General features: G+C 40.8%; 2 protein-coding genes across 2 annotated transcripts in view; one reads left to right on the top strand and one right to left on the bottom strand.

Moving 5' to 3' along the window:
• Nucleotides 1-14,048, top strand: part of LOC133049360 (ATP-binding cassette sub-family C member 4-like) — a 157,117-nt gene that overhangs the window by 36,047 nt on the left and 107,022 nt on the right. The window contains 2 exon segments of the mRNA XM_061133337.1: nt 10,129-10,218; nt 12,648-12,839. Coding sequence (XP_060989320.1) covers nt 10,129-10,218; nt 12,648-12,839 — 282 coding nt within the window.
• On the bottom strand, nt 11,895-12,235 carry LOC133049222 (small ribosomal subunit protein bS18m-like). The gene is made up of 2 exons (XM_061133189.1): nt 12,081-12,235; nt 11,895-11,934 (listed from the first exon to the last, which is right to left on the bottom strand). The coding sequence occupies exons 1-2, from the start codon at nt 12,233-12,235 to the stop codon at nt 11,895-11,897; spliced, it is 195 nt and encodes a 64-aa protein (XP_060989172.1).

A 14,048-nucleotide genomic window follows, 5' to 3' on the forward strand; every position in this document is an offset into this window, starting at 1 on the left:
CTGTCAGAGTGGAGACCACAGAGCACGTGTCCTGACTTTAGACTCACCCTGTCTTTCGTGTCTGTGACTCTGTGGTGCCCCCTGCATTGTGTTCACCTGCTTCTGACTCAGCCCCTGCCTTCCCCACCGTCAACACAGTGGTTTGTTCCCAGATACATGAAACCACGTCCCTGCACCTTCTGTACGTGGAAACTTATACTCGGTGCCTGCCCTTCCCTGATGGTTCCTTCTGCCTTAATATAGTAGATTTATCTCCTCCTTGATGTTTCTCAACAAAATGTTCTTGAAGCATATATAGAAAGCAACACTAAAATTCCTTTTTAAAGGCCGCTCTATGTGAATGCTAACACTTACTTTATATGACTCATTAGCAGATTTCTTTTTTTCCCAGTAAACACATAGATTTTATTTATTTATTTATTGTAGATTTATTTTAAATCAGTTTGGTATATGATGCAGATTGGTTCTGCAGTTTTTAATGAACTGAAATAAAAATATCTATATATAAGAGTATCTGCCTGTGCAACAAATATCTGTAAGGTAAAATGAGGGATTTTAGTTGTACTACAGTCTATGTGAAGAAAATCAGGTGAAAAATCTGAAAAGGTTTATATATACCTTCTAGAGTAAAAAAAAAATCTGAATTGTTAATAACTCAAGGTACTAAACTGCTAAAGGAAGAGGAACAAGGCTGTGAGTTCTGCTGTAAGGCTCTTCTTGTAAAATCTAATTCTATATTATGATTCTGTTAGTTCAATTGCTCAGTCGTGTCTGATACTCTATGACCCCATGGACTGCAGCACGCCAGGCCTCCCTGTTCATCACCAACTTCCGGAGTTTACCCAGACTCATGTCCAGTCAGTCGGTGATGCCATCCAACCATCTCATCCTCTGTTGTCCCCTTTTCCTCCCACCTTCAGTCTTTCCCAGCATCAGGGTCTTTTCCAATGAATCAGTTCTTCGCATCAGGTGGCCAAAGTATTGGAGTTTCAGCTTCAACATCAGTCCTTCCAATGAACACTCAGGACTGATCTCTTTTAGAATGAACTTGTTGGATAGCCTTGCAGTCCAAGGGACTAAGAGTCTTCTCCAACACCACAGTTCAAAAGCATCAATTCTTCTGCACTCAACTTTCTTTATAGTCCAACTCTCACATCCATACATGACTACTGGAAAGATCATAGCCTTGACTAGACGGACCTTTGTTTGCAAAGTAATGGCTCTGCTTTTCAATATGCTGTTTAAATTGGTCATAACTTTCCTTCCAAGGAGTAAGCATCTTTTAATTTCATGGCTGCAGTCACCATCTGCAGTGATTTTGGAGCCCAAGCAAATAAAGTCTGCCATTGTTTCCACTGTTTCCCTAGCTATTTGCCATGAAGCGATGGGACCAGATGCCATGATCTTAGTTTTCTGAATGTTGAGCTTTAAGCCAACTTTTTCACTCTCCTCTTTCACTTTCATCAAGAGGCTCTTTAGTTCTCCTTCGCTTTCTGCCATAAGGTTGGTGTCATCTGCATATCTGAGGTTATTGATATTTATCAATGACCAGGCAATCTTGATTCCAGCTTGTGCTTCTTCCAGCCCAGCATTTCTCATGATGTACTCTGCACATAAGTTAAATAAGCAGGGTGACAATATACAGCCTTGATGTACTCCTTTTCCTATTTGGAACCAGTCTGTTCCATGTCCAGTTCTAACTGTTGCTTCCTGATCTGCATACAGATTTCTCAAGAGGCAGGTCAGGTGATCTGGTATTCCCATCTCTTTCAGAATTTTCACAGTTTGTTGTGATCCACACAGTCGAAGGCTTTGGCGTAGTCAATAAAGCAGAAATAGATGTTTTTCTGGAACTCTCTTGCTTTTTCATTAGAGCAGCATTCAAAATTGTAGGAGAGGCTTCATCAGCTATATTTTCACAGAAATAGCTACAGTGTTAACATTACTGTGTGGCAAGGTGTTCCTCTCTATGTAAATGACAATGATGCCATTGCAGCTAATATTTACCACTTTGGGAGAATGGAAATTCTATGTATTCTCAACTGAATCTTGTATCTTAAAGCACTCACTAAAAGCTAACAGTTATGGCACTATTGTGAGGTACCTAGGTTGTGACTACTAAGGGAAACACAAAAATGTAAGCCTGCCTTTCCCCAGAAAGCTTTGAAGCCAGAGATTTTAAACAATTAAGGCCCTTGAAAAACACAGCACTGTTTATAATAGCCAGGACATGGAAGCAACCTAGATGCCCATCAGCAGATGAACGGATAAGGAAGCTGTGGTACATATACACCATGGAATATTATTCAGCCATTAAAAAGAATTCATTTGAACCAGTCCTAATGAGATGGATGAAACTGGAGCCCCTTATACAGAGTGAAGTAAGCCAGAAAGATAAAGAACATTACAGCATACTAACACATATATATGGAATTTGGAAAGATGGTAACGATAACCCTATATGCAAAACAGAAAAAGAGACACAGAAATACAGAACAGACTTTTGAACTCTGTGGGAGAATGTGAGGGTGGGATATTTCAAAAGAACAGTATGTATACTATCTATGGTGAAACAGATCCCCAGCCCAGGTGGGACGCATGAGATAAGTGCTCGGGCCTGGTGCACTGGGAAGACCCAGAGGAATCGGGTGGAGAGGGAGGTGGGAGGGGGGATCGGGATGGGGAATACGTGTAAATCTATGGCTGATTCATGTCAATGTATGACAAAACCCACTGAAATGTTGTGAAGTAATTAGCCTCCAACTAATTAAAAAAAAAAAAAAAGAAAGAAAAACACTAGGGATGTGTCCAGATTTGCAAGGAAAAGAAACTCTAGCCGTACCAGCAGGTAATGAGGAAATAGTAAATCTTCATTTTTAAGAACCTTTAATTATCTAAATGTAAGGAAATTTGGCTTAATAAATGGACAAAAGCAATTTGTCATTTCTTACCATAAAATATTGAAAACCAAATGCTAAATTCAACCACTATAGGTTAAAGAAACTAAAACAAAAAAGCCTTAATGACTGGAGCCTTAATGAGCACAAGCTCATTTTAAATTGATTTGAACCCCAGGAACTAATCCTGCGTGTCAAAGGCAGGGAAAAAGGATCCCTCTAAAACTGAAAAAACTAGTGCCTTCATAAGGAAACTAAAGAAATGAAAGTATGCATGCTTATCACACTACAGGAATTGAAACTGATAAAGGATGGAAGAGAAGAAAGTAAAAGTATGATCTGTTTACCTAGGTCAATCATCATTAAAAATCCACAGTAATCTGATCAACTACATTTTTTTTTTCAGAAATTACACTGCTCACATTCACTGTGTTAAAATTTAAAATGATTGTCTCATTCAAGAGTAAATGATTCTAAAACACCTTCTTTCTTGCCTCTTAGAAGTTACTTTTCAAGAAAGCTTGGTGGAAATCTTTTGAGGCACAACAGTGCCTCAGTGTTAGGACAATTTTTTAAAGTACAAAGGAAAATAAGATTAAATCAACTTTATACTTTTTAATAGCCATAAGAAAACTTTTGGTTGGTTTAATAGATGAAGGGTTTTGACCTGGTATAACATAGTTTAAGTCACTGGGCCTTTGAATAAAATAGGGATGTTTTCAATTAAATGCTAACAGTTAAGTATCTTAGAGCAGATTTTTTACTGCCCACATCAACAGTTACACCCTCAGACTAACTTTTCCCTTCTTTAATGTGAAATACTGAATCACCAAAATTTTAGGCTAAGTTTCAGACCTTTCAGTCTGTCTTTAAAGCACTGTTTTTTAATTTCTCAATGATATAAGGTGCTTTATAAGTATGAACAATAAACTGCTATACTTTACTATTTTTCTTATTCTTATGTAGAAGAAAAAAACTGTTATTAAGCACAAAATTTTGTTTTAAGGCTACTAAATTTATAAATTTATTCCACTTTGGAAATGATAGCCAAAAATCCACCTGATTGATGCTCCTTCAGCACATTCTTCTCAATTCTGGTCACTAAACTATATCCTGAGTTCGCATAAAAATAACAGCTTTCAGGCTTTAAAATAACAACATTTGAACTGCCAAGAGTGTCATGGGGTTGTCTGCACAGGACAGTGTTTTCCATCACTTACAGAGTCACAGCTGACATGTCAAGAAGAGAGAACCAATACCACAGAAACAGCCATTTAAGGTAAAAGAAGACACAAGGATTCATGCAGAATATTTTAAATATCCCTTGAACAAAGTGATTTAAGTGATTCTTCTTCAAGTTCAATGCTCATATAGGAAAAATTAAAGATCGTAGAATAGCATCTTCCACGTGGGACATATTGAAAGATAATATTGTGGTTTTCAGTGAATTACATGCCAGTCCTTGTTAATTTAGCAGGTCTGTTTTCAGTTGTGTTTTTTAGATTTGCAGAATTTATAGAGAAAGAAAATTACACCCTGCACACCCAAGAAACCAAAGAAATTTGGATGTGTCAAAGGCAGACTTTGGCACAGGTTGGGAGGTCGGAGTTAGAGTGGCGTTAGTTGTACCTGATGTAGTCGCTGTGGTGGGAGCTGAGGAGAGGAAGGCAGGGTTGTGGATTTAGAATTGGTTGGCACTGGTTGGCAGTGGGCACAGAACAGAATTCCGTGTTCAGCACTTGGCAGTCACTAATGTTGAAGTATCTCAACAGTAGCTTTTACCTTTCATTCATTCCCAAAGCAGGTAGTGTTAGCAGCCTTAGCATCAAAACAGGAAACACAGCTGTTGTGGTTTCCCAGATTTCTGGTGCTGGAGACGTGCCCCTCAGGGGTGGCGGCACTCGGGCTCTTGTGGTGCTGATCAGTAAAGCCGGGCTGTAGTCACGTCAGGGCCAGGGTGGTGCCCTGAGCCGGTCATCACACACAGCGTGGCCAGGCAGCCCGCGGCCCAGAGCAGCAGGTGGGAGAGCCCGACAACGCGTCCTCTGTGCAGGTGTTCAAGTGGGCCTGGGGCGCCCAGTGCTGTGTCTGTCCCTCTATCCCCTGCATCCTTCCCCCCAGTGTGTGCAGGTGTCCACTGAATTTCTTTTGTACCAAACTATGCAGCATTTTATTTTTATTTATTTATTTTTTTGATGCAACACAGTTTATTTTATTTCTCAAAAACCTTACTATAAATTGCTATGTGCTTTTGTACATAATTCCTTTTCCTCCTTAAACTCTGTGTATTCTAAGCATTAGCTTAAGAAAAGTACGAAGTGCCACATTTCTTTTCATTTAATCTTTATGGATTTGCTCTCTTCTCTTACCAGTGCTCACATTTTTGGAATTTAATTTTATGTCACCATGATGGTACTTTCTTTTTTTTAAAATATATTTTAAAATTTATTTATTTTACTTGGAGGCTAATTACTTTACAATATTGTAGTGATTTTGCCATACATTGACATGAATCAGCCATGGGTGTACATGTGTTCCCCATCCTGAACCCCCCTCCCACCTCCCTCCCCATCCCATCCCTCTGGGTCATCCCAGTGCACCAGCCCTGAGCATCCTGTCTCATGCATCGAACCTGGACTGGCAATCTATTTCACATATGATAATATACATGCTTCAATGCTATTCTCTCAAATCATCCCACCCTCGCCTTCTCCTACAGAGTCCAAAAAACTGTTCTATATATCTGTGTCTCTTTTGCTGTCTCACATATAGGATCATCATTACCATCTTTCTAAATTCCATATATATGCGTTAGTATACTGTATTGGTGTTTTTCTTTCTGACTTACTTCAATCTGTATAACAGGCTCCAGTTTCCTCCACCTCATTAGAACTGATTAAAATGTATTCTTTTTAATGGCTGAATAATACTCCATTGTGTATATGTACCACAGCTTTCTTATCCATTCGTCTGCTAATGGACATCTAGGTTGCTTCCATGTCCTGGCTATTATAAAAAGTGCTGCGATGAACATTGGGGTACACATGTCTCTCTCAATTCTGATTTCCTCGGTGTGTATGCCCAGCAGTGGGATTGCTGGATCATATGGCAGTTCTATTTCCAGTTTTTTAAGGAATCTCCACACTGTTCTCCATAATGGCTGTACTAGTTTGTATTCCCCCCAACAGTGTAAGAGGGTTCCCTTTTTTCCTCACCCTCTCCAGCATTTATTGTTTGTAGACTTTTTGATAGCAGCCGTTCTGACCGGCATGAGATGGTACCTCATTGTGGTTTTGATTTTCATTTCTTTGATAATGAGTGATGTTGAGCATCTTTTCATGTGTTTGTTAGCCATCTGTATGTCTTCTCTGGAGAAATGTCTGTTTAGTTCTTTGGCACATATTTTGATTGGGTCATTTATTTTTGTGGAATTGAGCTGCAGGAGTTATTCAGCATTTTAAAATGAACCATCTTGTTCTTTCAAGAGCTTAATAACATGGTCACAGACTTCTGTATAAATTGCACTGTAGTATAGAACACCCAGTTCTGTTGCCCTGGCCTTGCCTATGGAAGGACTATGTGCCTTGCTGGGGTCATTAGTAATTAGGGCTGTGAGGTTAGGTCAAGGGTGAGAGAGCCCTCGGAGGGGAAGTGGAAGACATTGGGGTTTGGGGGAGAAGCTGAGTCTGAATGAAGCCCCTGCTGGCTTGGGAGGCAGGAGATAGACAAGAGCTCTGTAACCTGCTCCACTAGACAGCCAGGTGGGCAGGTGGGGGAAGGTCTTAGGGACCAGGTCTCATTCATGGAATGAGGGGACTTGGTCTCAATCTTTATGCTTAAAAATAAATGGTTCCAGGGACTTCACTGGTGGTCCAGTGGTTAGGAATCCACCTTCCAGTGCAGGGGATGTGAGTTCCACCCTTGGTGAAGAACTAGGATGTCACATGCTATGGAGCAATTAAGCCGCAACAAAGACCCAGAGCAGCCAAAATAAGAAAAATGGTCCTGTGGGAGTCTCCAGATCTCATGGGCCCGGGGTTTCGAACTGTGTCTGCACAGAGTGGGGACTCAGATGATAATCCTGCCTGAGTCAGTGTCCCCCAGCCTGGATAACCAGTCGGGGAGGGGACCCAGCAGCCATGAACTGTCAAGTGCTGCCCCCTTCTGGTCAGCGCAGAGCAGTGCCAAATCCTGAAGCCTGAACAGGGAGGGAACCCTGTCTGGCCCTGACAGACTGTTCAGTTCAGTCGCTCAGTCATGTCCGACTGTCTGCGACCCCAGGGACTGCAGCACGCCAGGCCTCCCTGTCTATCACCAGATCCCTGAGCTTACTCAAACTCATGTCCATCGAGTCGGTGATGCCATCCAACCATCTCATCCTCTGTCGTCTCCTTTTCCTCCCACCTTCAATCTTTCCCAGCATCAGGGTCTTTTCATATGAGTCAGTTCTTCGCATCAGGTAGCCAAAGTATTGGAGTTTCTGCTTCAGCATCAGTCCTTCCAATGAATATTCAGGACTGATTTCCTTTAGAATTGACTGGATGCATCTCCTTGCAGTCCAAGGGACTCTCAAGAGTCTTCTCCAACACCACAGTTCAAAAGCATCAATTCTTCTGCGCTCAGCTTTCTTTATAGTCCAACTCTCACATCCATACATGACTCCTGGAAAAACCATAGCTTTGACTAAATGGACCTTTGTTGGCAAAGTAATGTCTCTGCTTTTTAATATGCTGTCTAGGTTGGTCATAGCTTTTCTTCCAAGGAGCAAAGGTCTTTTGTTTCATGGCTGCAGTCACCATCAGCAGTTGTTTTGGAGCCCAAGGAAATAAAGTCTCTCACTGTTTCTGTTGTTTCCCCATCTATTTGCCATGAAGTGATGGGACCGGATGCCATGATCTTAGTTTTCTGAACGTTGAGTTTTAAGCCAACTTTTCCACTCTCCTCTTTCACTTTCATCAAGAGGCTCTTTAGTTCTTCTTCGTTTTCTGCCATAAGGGTGGTTTCATCTGCATATCTGAGGTTATTAATATTTCTCCTGGCAATCTTGATTCCAGCTTGTGCTTTATCCAGCCCAGCATTTCACATGAAATGACAGACTGAGGGGCTGCAGTAGGAAGCTGATGTTCGTAGGTGGTTCACTATTTTGTAGTCACAATTGAATGAAAAGTAGCAAAATAGGAATCCTAAGTGTCAGGCAGGAAGAAAGGAGTGGAGAAGCTTAAAAAGCTTAAAAAATATTTCTCATGTATTAAAATCTAGCTTCTTATTGATAATTTGTCATTCCCCAAATCTGAAACTAGCTTTTTTGGTGATGAAAAATCATTGTCATTTTTTTTAGTATGTGAATGTTGTTTAATCAGTTCTTTCCAGAAAAAATTTTCAATTTAAAGATTTCCAGACTTCTAATCCAGACTCTATGGTTTTAGTCTTCAGAGCATTTTACTTAATCACATGTAACCACTATTTTTTCTTTCTTGACACAGCAGTTACTGGCAATTTTATTAACATTTTGAATATGTAAAGACACACACACCCCATTAAGTCTACCAGGAATACAACCTGTGATTGGCTTGATGAGTACTTTGTCCTTCCCCCTTACATTGGAATATGTGCTGTTGTGTGTACCTTCATGTTTTATGTTTTTCTTACAGTAAAAGTACTTTATTGCTCCTATTTAGCCAGGACAGGTAATGCATATAACACGTAAGAAATTGAGGCTTTATCACTTTATTCTGTGATGTCATAATTAATTGCTTTATTCCCCATTTTTTTGTTGTTGTTGTTGGTGCTACATTAGAGCTCTCATTAAATGAAAGCTTCGACTGTTACTTATAAGAATTAATTTACCGAGAGTGACTTCTTCATATAAAGTTCCCCTTTGCTTGCTGAGCATTACTGAAGTTCATTCTATATCAAATGAAAATGGAGACATTTGTGGAGATTTCAAATTATTTATTAAAGAGCCAGCCATACCAGGTACTTATGCTGCCACCTTGTGGATCATTGAGATAGACAGTTAAAACCAAGTGTCCTGATGAAAACTTGAAAAGGAAGTCAAAGTTTTAGTCGCTCAGTCGTGTCCATCTCTTTGTGAACCCATGGACTGTGGCCCAGGCTCCTCTGTCCCTGATAGTCTCCAGGCAAGAATACTGGAATAGGTTTCCATTCTCTTCTCCAGGGGATCTTCCTGACCCAGGGATCAAACCCAGATCTCCCACATTGCAGGCAGTTTCTTTACCATCTGAACCACATGATTAAACTGACACACACACACACACACTGACTTTCTATTAAGTACATTATTTTAATAAACTAGTGTGCATCCTTCAGTTTGCATTTCAGGCAGGTGCCTAGTCATCTCTGCTATTTAAAATCTGTGAGTGTCTAGAGCTGTGTCTGGAAATCTGGTAAAAGAAGGAGACTTTCTAAAGGCAACTAAAACTTCTTCCAGTTCCAGTTTGGTCACTCAGTCGTGTCCGACTCTTTGTGATCCCATAAACCGCAGCACACCAGGCCTCCCTGTCCATCACCAACTCCCAGAGTTCATCCAAACCCATGTCTGTTAACTCGGTGATGCCATCCAACCATCTCATCCTCTGTTGTCCCCTTCTCCTCCTGCCCTCAATCTTTCCCAGCATCAGGGTCTTTTCCAATGAGTCAACTCTTTGTGTCAGGTGGCCAAAGTATTGGAGTTTCTGCTTCAGCATCAGTCCTTCTGATGAATATTCAGGACTGATCTTTAAGATGGACTGGTTGGATCTCCTTGCAGTCCAAGGGACTCTCAAGATTCTTCTCCAGTACCACAGTTCAAAAGCATCAATTCTTCTCTGGTCAGCTTTCTTTATAGTCCAACTCTCACATCCATACATGACCACTGGAAAAACCATAGCCTTGACTAGACCTTTGTTGGCAAAGTAATGTCTCTGCTTTTTAATATGCTATCTAGGTTGGTCATCACTTTCCTTCCAAGGAGTAAGCATCTTTTAATTTCATGGCTGCAAGCACCATCTGCAGTGATTTTGGAGCTTTCAACCCACCCACCCCCCCTCCCCACAAAGAGATAGGATTGGATGAAAAGGTCTCTTGGACACAGTATATTGAAATAGGAAGGAGAAAAATGTTGGTTAATGTTAGCATATCAGTAACTATTACGTTATTTTCTCTATTTTCTAAAGTAAGGTGTATATTCCTTTATTGAAATGGGTACATTTTTATGAACTTTAATTTGCAGGAATCAGAAACCCCAGCTCTACAAGGCCTTTCCTTTACTGTTAGACCCGGTGAACTGTTAGCTGTGGTTGGACCTGTGGGTGCAGGAAAGGTAAGTTGTGATGCCTTTTGTCAGCTTGATGCAATACCACAGCCCCTGTTAAATTCTCAAGAGTGGAACCCAGAGCTGAGTGTGACACAGTTTGAATGGCTTTATCTGGAAGGGTGTTTCTCTAGGTGTGTTCCATGGAATATTAGTTTTGTAATAAGGTTTTGTGGCCACATGAATATGGATAAATGCACGCTGTGTTTTCCTTCTTGGTGCTTCACGTTGCACAGTTGGGAACTGGTGTCAGGAATTTGGATGTCTCAGTGAAGGAGATTATGTGACAGCTGTTCAGGTTGGATGGAGACAGTGGGGACTTCTTTTTGTCATGGCAGCCCTTCCAGGAAGTCTGGAGGTGGTGAAGGCTCTTCTGGGAAGCTCTGGACATTTCCTCACATGACTTGACATGGTCCCATCAGGGCACATCTAGTGAAGGTGCAGCCACGTGCTGGAGATAAAGGTACAGACTTGAGCAAGATCCCGACTCTCTGCCTTTCAGAGGTAACCAGATTCCAGGGGCAGATACGCAGGCAGGTTATTTCAGCCCAGTGTGGTGAGTACTCTGGTGGTGTGGACACAGATACGTCATTTCTGTGTGTTACAGGAGATCTGAAGGACATGTGTAGGTGCGCTTAGTGTCCTGTGTTTTGTACAACAAAATACAGAAACCTAAATGTGGGATATGTACAAGAGGGTAATGATTTCCTCCATGAAGGACTTTAAAAAATTTTATTTTTTTAAATTGGAGAATAATCGCTTTACAATATTGTGTTTGTTTCTGCCATGCATCAACATGAATCAGCCATGGGTTTACATATGTTTCCTCTCTCTTGAAGCTCTTTCCCACCTCTCACCCGATCCAATCCCCCTAGGTTGTCAAGAGCACAGGATTTGAGCTCCCTGGGCATGGACTTCTATTTTTCAAATACAACAACCTCAGAGTTCTTTTAAATAATAATCTTTGGGTATATTCTTCACTAATAGCTTTTTAAAAAAATTTACATATATTTTAAAATTTATTTGGTTTCGTGGGGACTTGGTTGCAGTGCATGGGGTGTCTAATTGTGGCATGTGGGCTGAGTTGCCCTGGGACATGTGGGATCTTAGTTACCTGACCAGGAATCTAACCAGAGCCTTTGGCATGGGAAGGTGGATTCTTCTTCTTCTTCTTTTTGTTTTTTTTTCCAGTGTTTCTATTCTGAATGTAATTATTATTATTATTATTTTACTTTTTGTTTTGTATTGGGGTATAGCCAATTAACAATGTTCTGATAGTTTCAGGTGAACAGTGAAGGGTATATGTCAGCCATCAATACACATGTATCCATTCTCTCCCAAATTCCTCTCCCATCCAGGCTGCCATATAACATTGAATAGAATTACATGTGCTATACAATAGGTCCCTGTTGGTTATCCATTTTAAATATAGCAGTGTGTACCTGTCCATCTTGAACTCCCAAGTTGTCCCTTCCACCCTTCCTGGAAGGGTGGATTATTAACCCCTGGACCACCAGGGAAGTTCCCACATAGCTTTTTTGTTGTTTTTATTGCAAAATAGGTTTATTGATGATAACTTTACATAATTTACTCCCTGTATTTGATGTTACAAACTTTAGGGTCTTTAAGATAGGCAGGATCCTTGTATATAACTGGCATAAACCCCAATATTTGAGCTCTCTTAATTACTTTTGTGATTTCTTTTTGTTTCTTCCCACAAAGACCTGTTATGTGCATTCCATAAATGCATCCAGTAAATGGAGAAATAAACTGGGATAAGATACATTATGTGCAATTATCTTGTGTACGAAATGTACACAAGATACATTTTTTTCAGAGGCTCCTTATAAGGATTTTCTATTGGAATAGGCAGGTCCCCGTTGCTGGTTACCTGTTTATATTGTGAACAACTTCTTCTCCACAGCACTGCATGAGTCCCAGGATTTGTGAGGCAGAAAACAGCTGTTGCAAAATGCATCAACTTTCTCTTCCCTAGCCCACTGCAAAGAGCTACCATAGCGGCCATGGTTCCTTGCTCCTCCCCTCCTCACATAACTTTTTAAGAACAAGTATTTGTCAAGTAAAAGATATCCGGATGCAAGAACAGCTGCATTAAACATCAGATACAGAAAGTACACATCATGCTGGTCTGCTCTGCTAGTGAAGGATGTTAGACATTCTTAGTCTTTGCTGAGTAGAGTACTTCATTTGGGGAAAGCTCAAACAGAGTGGATTGTTTCAGTATTAATATTCTTTATCAAGCTTTAGTTTACATTGACCAATAGTGCTATTTTCCATTTTTTCCTTCAACTTCCAGAGCTGTATTTTATCCTGTTCTGATATTGTTGATCATGCACCAGGGTGGGGTCGGCTGTGCTGTGGGGCGTGTTCCGTCCTAGTGCTGCCTGTTCACGTGTGTGTGTTGCCGTCTGTTTCAGTCGTCGCTGTTACGTGCTCTGCTGGGGGAGCTGCCCCGGAGCCAGGGGAAGGTCAGCGTGCTCGGGAGGATTGCGTATGTTTCTCAGCAGCCCTGGGTGTTTCCAGGAACTGTGAGGAGTAACATTTTATTTGGGAAGAAATATGAAAAAGACCAATATGAAAAAGTAATAAGGGCTTGTGCTTTGGAAGAGGTGAGTAATGACTCTTGAGTTCCCTGTACTCAAAATTCAAATAATGATAATATTGGTTTAAGCTCTAAGGTTTGTTGAAAGTTCTTTCTATTTGATTTTGAAAGGTCTTTTATTTGTAGCTTTAAGCTGGACTTCTGGGTAAGTATACAGTCATATGCGTTGTTGTTTTAATTCTGGTGTAATAATGATGGTCACAGAATGACTTTGTTTCATTTAGTGAAGTTTCATTCACTTTTAGCTTCTTTTTTTAAATGGACAATTAACAAAAATTTGTAATAGAGAGCACCCTGTAATGAACCGTAATGTTCCCACCCCCAGGTTCAGCCAGGGTCAGCTGGTAGCCAGTCTTGCTGGGTCTTTACCCCTGCCCTGTGCCACCCCTCCACCCAACCTCCCCACCCCATTCCCTGGTATTCTAAAGCAGATCCTAGACCTGATTAGTTCATCTGTAGGCATTTCATTGTTGTTGTTCAGTCACTAAGTCCTGTCCAACTCTTTTTGACCCCATGGACTGTAGCAGTCCAGGCTTCCCTATTCTTCACCATCTCCTGGAGCTTGCTCAAACTCATGTCTATCAAGTCAGTGATGCCATCCAACCATCTCATTCTCTGTCATCCCCTTCTCCTCCTGCCCTCAGTATTTTCCAGCATCAGGGTCTTTTCCAATGAGCTGGTACTTTGTACCAGGTGGCCAAAGTATTGGAGCTTCAGCTTTAGCATCAGTCTTTCCAATGAATATTTAGGGTTGATTTCCTTTAGGATTGACTGGCTTGATCTCCTTGCAGTCCAAGGGACTCTCAAGAGACTTCTCTAGAACTACAATTCAAAAGTATCAATTCTTTGGCACTCAACATTATTTATGGTCCAATTCTCACATTCATACATGACTACTGGAAAAACCATAGCTTTGACTAAATGGACCCTTGTCGGCAAAGTGATATCTCTGCTTTTTAACATGCTGTCTAGGTTGGTCATAGCTTTTCTTCCAAAAGAGCAAAGCATCTTTTAATTTTATGGCTGCAGTCACCATCTGCAGTGAGCCCAAGAAAATAATATCTGTCACTGTTGCCGCTTTTTCCCCATGTATTTGCCAGGAAGTAATGGGGCCAGATGCCACATAAATCAACAGTAAACATATTCTGTTACCATAAGCAATATAGTATGTAACATTTGTCTGTATATTATCTTTAACCACTTTTAAAAACTTTTT

The sequence above is a fragment of the Dama dama genome, chromosome 30 (assembly GCF_033118175.1).
Source record: "Dama dama isolate Ldn47 chromosome 30, ASM3311817v1, whole genome shotgun sequence".
NCBI classification, from domain to species: domain Eukaryota; kingdom Metazoa; phylum Chordata; class Mammalia; order Artiodactyla; family Cervidae; genus Dama; species Dama dama.

What these genes read in the sequence shown, in the direction of transcription:
- LOC133049222 (XM_061133189.1), bottom strand. Translation starts at nt 12,235, where the DNA reads ATGGCCGCTATGGTAGCTCTTTGCAGTGGGCTAGGGAAGAGAAAGTTG. An exon ending in GTAACCAGCAACGGGGACCT is followed by an intron (nt 11,935 to 12,080) that starts GCCTATTCCAAT and finishes ATGCACATAACA; the next exon opens with GGTCTTTGTGGGAAGAAACA.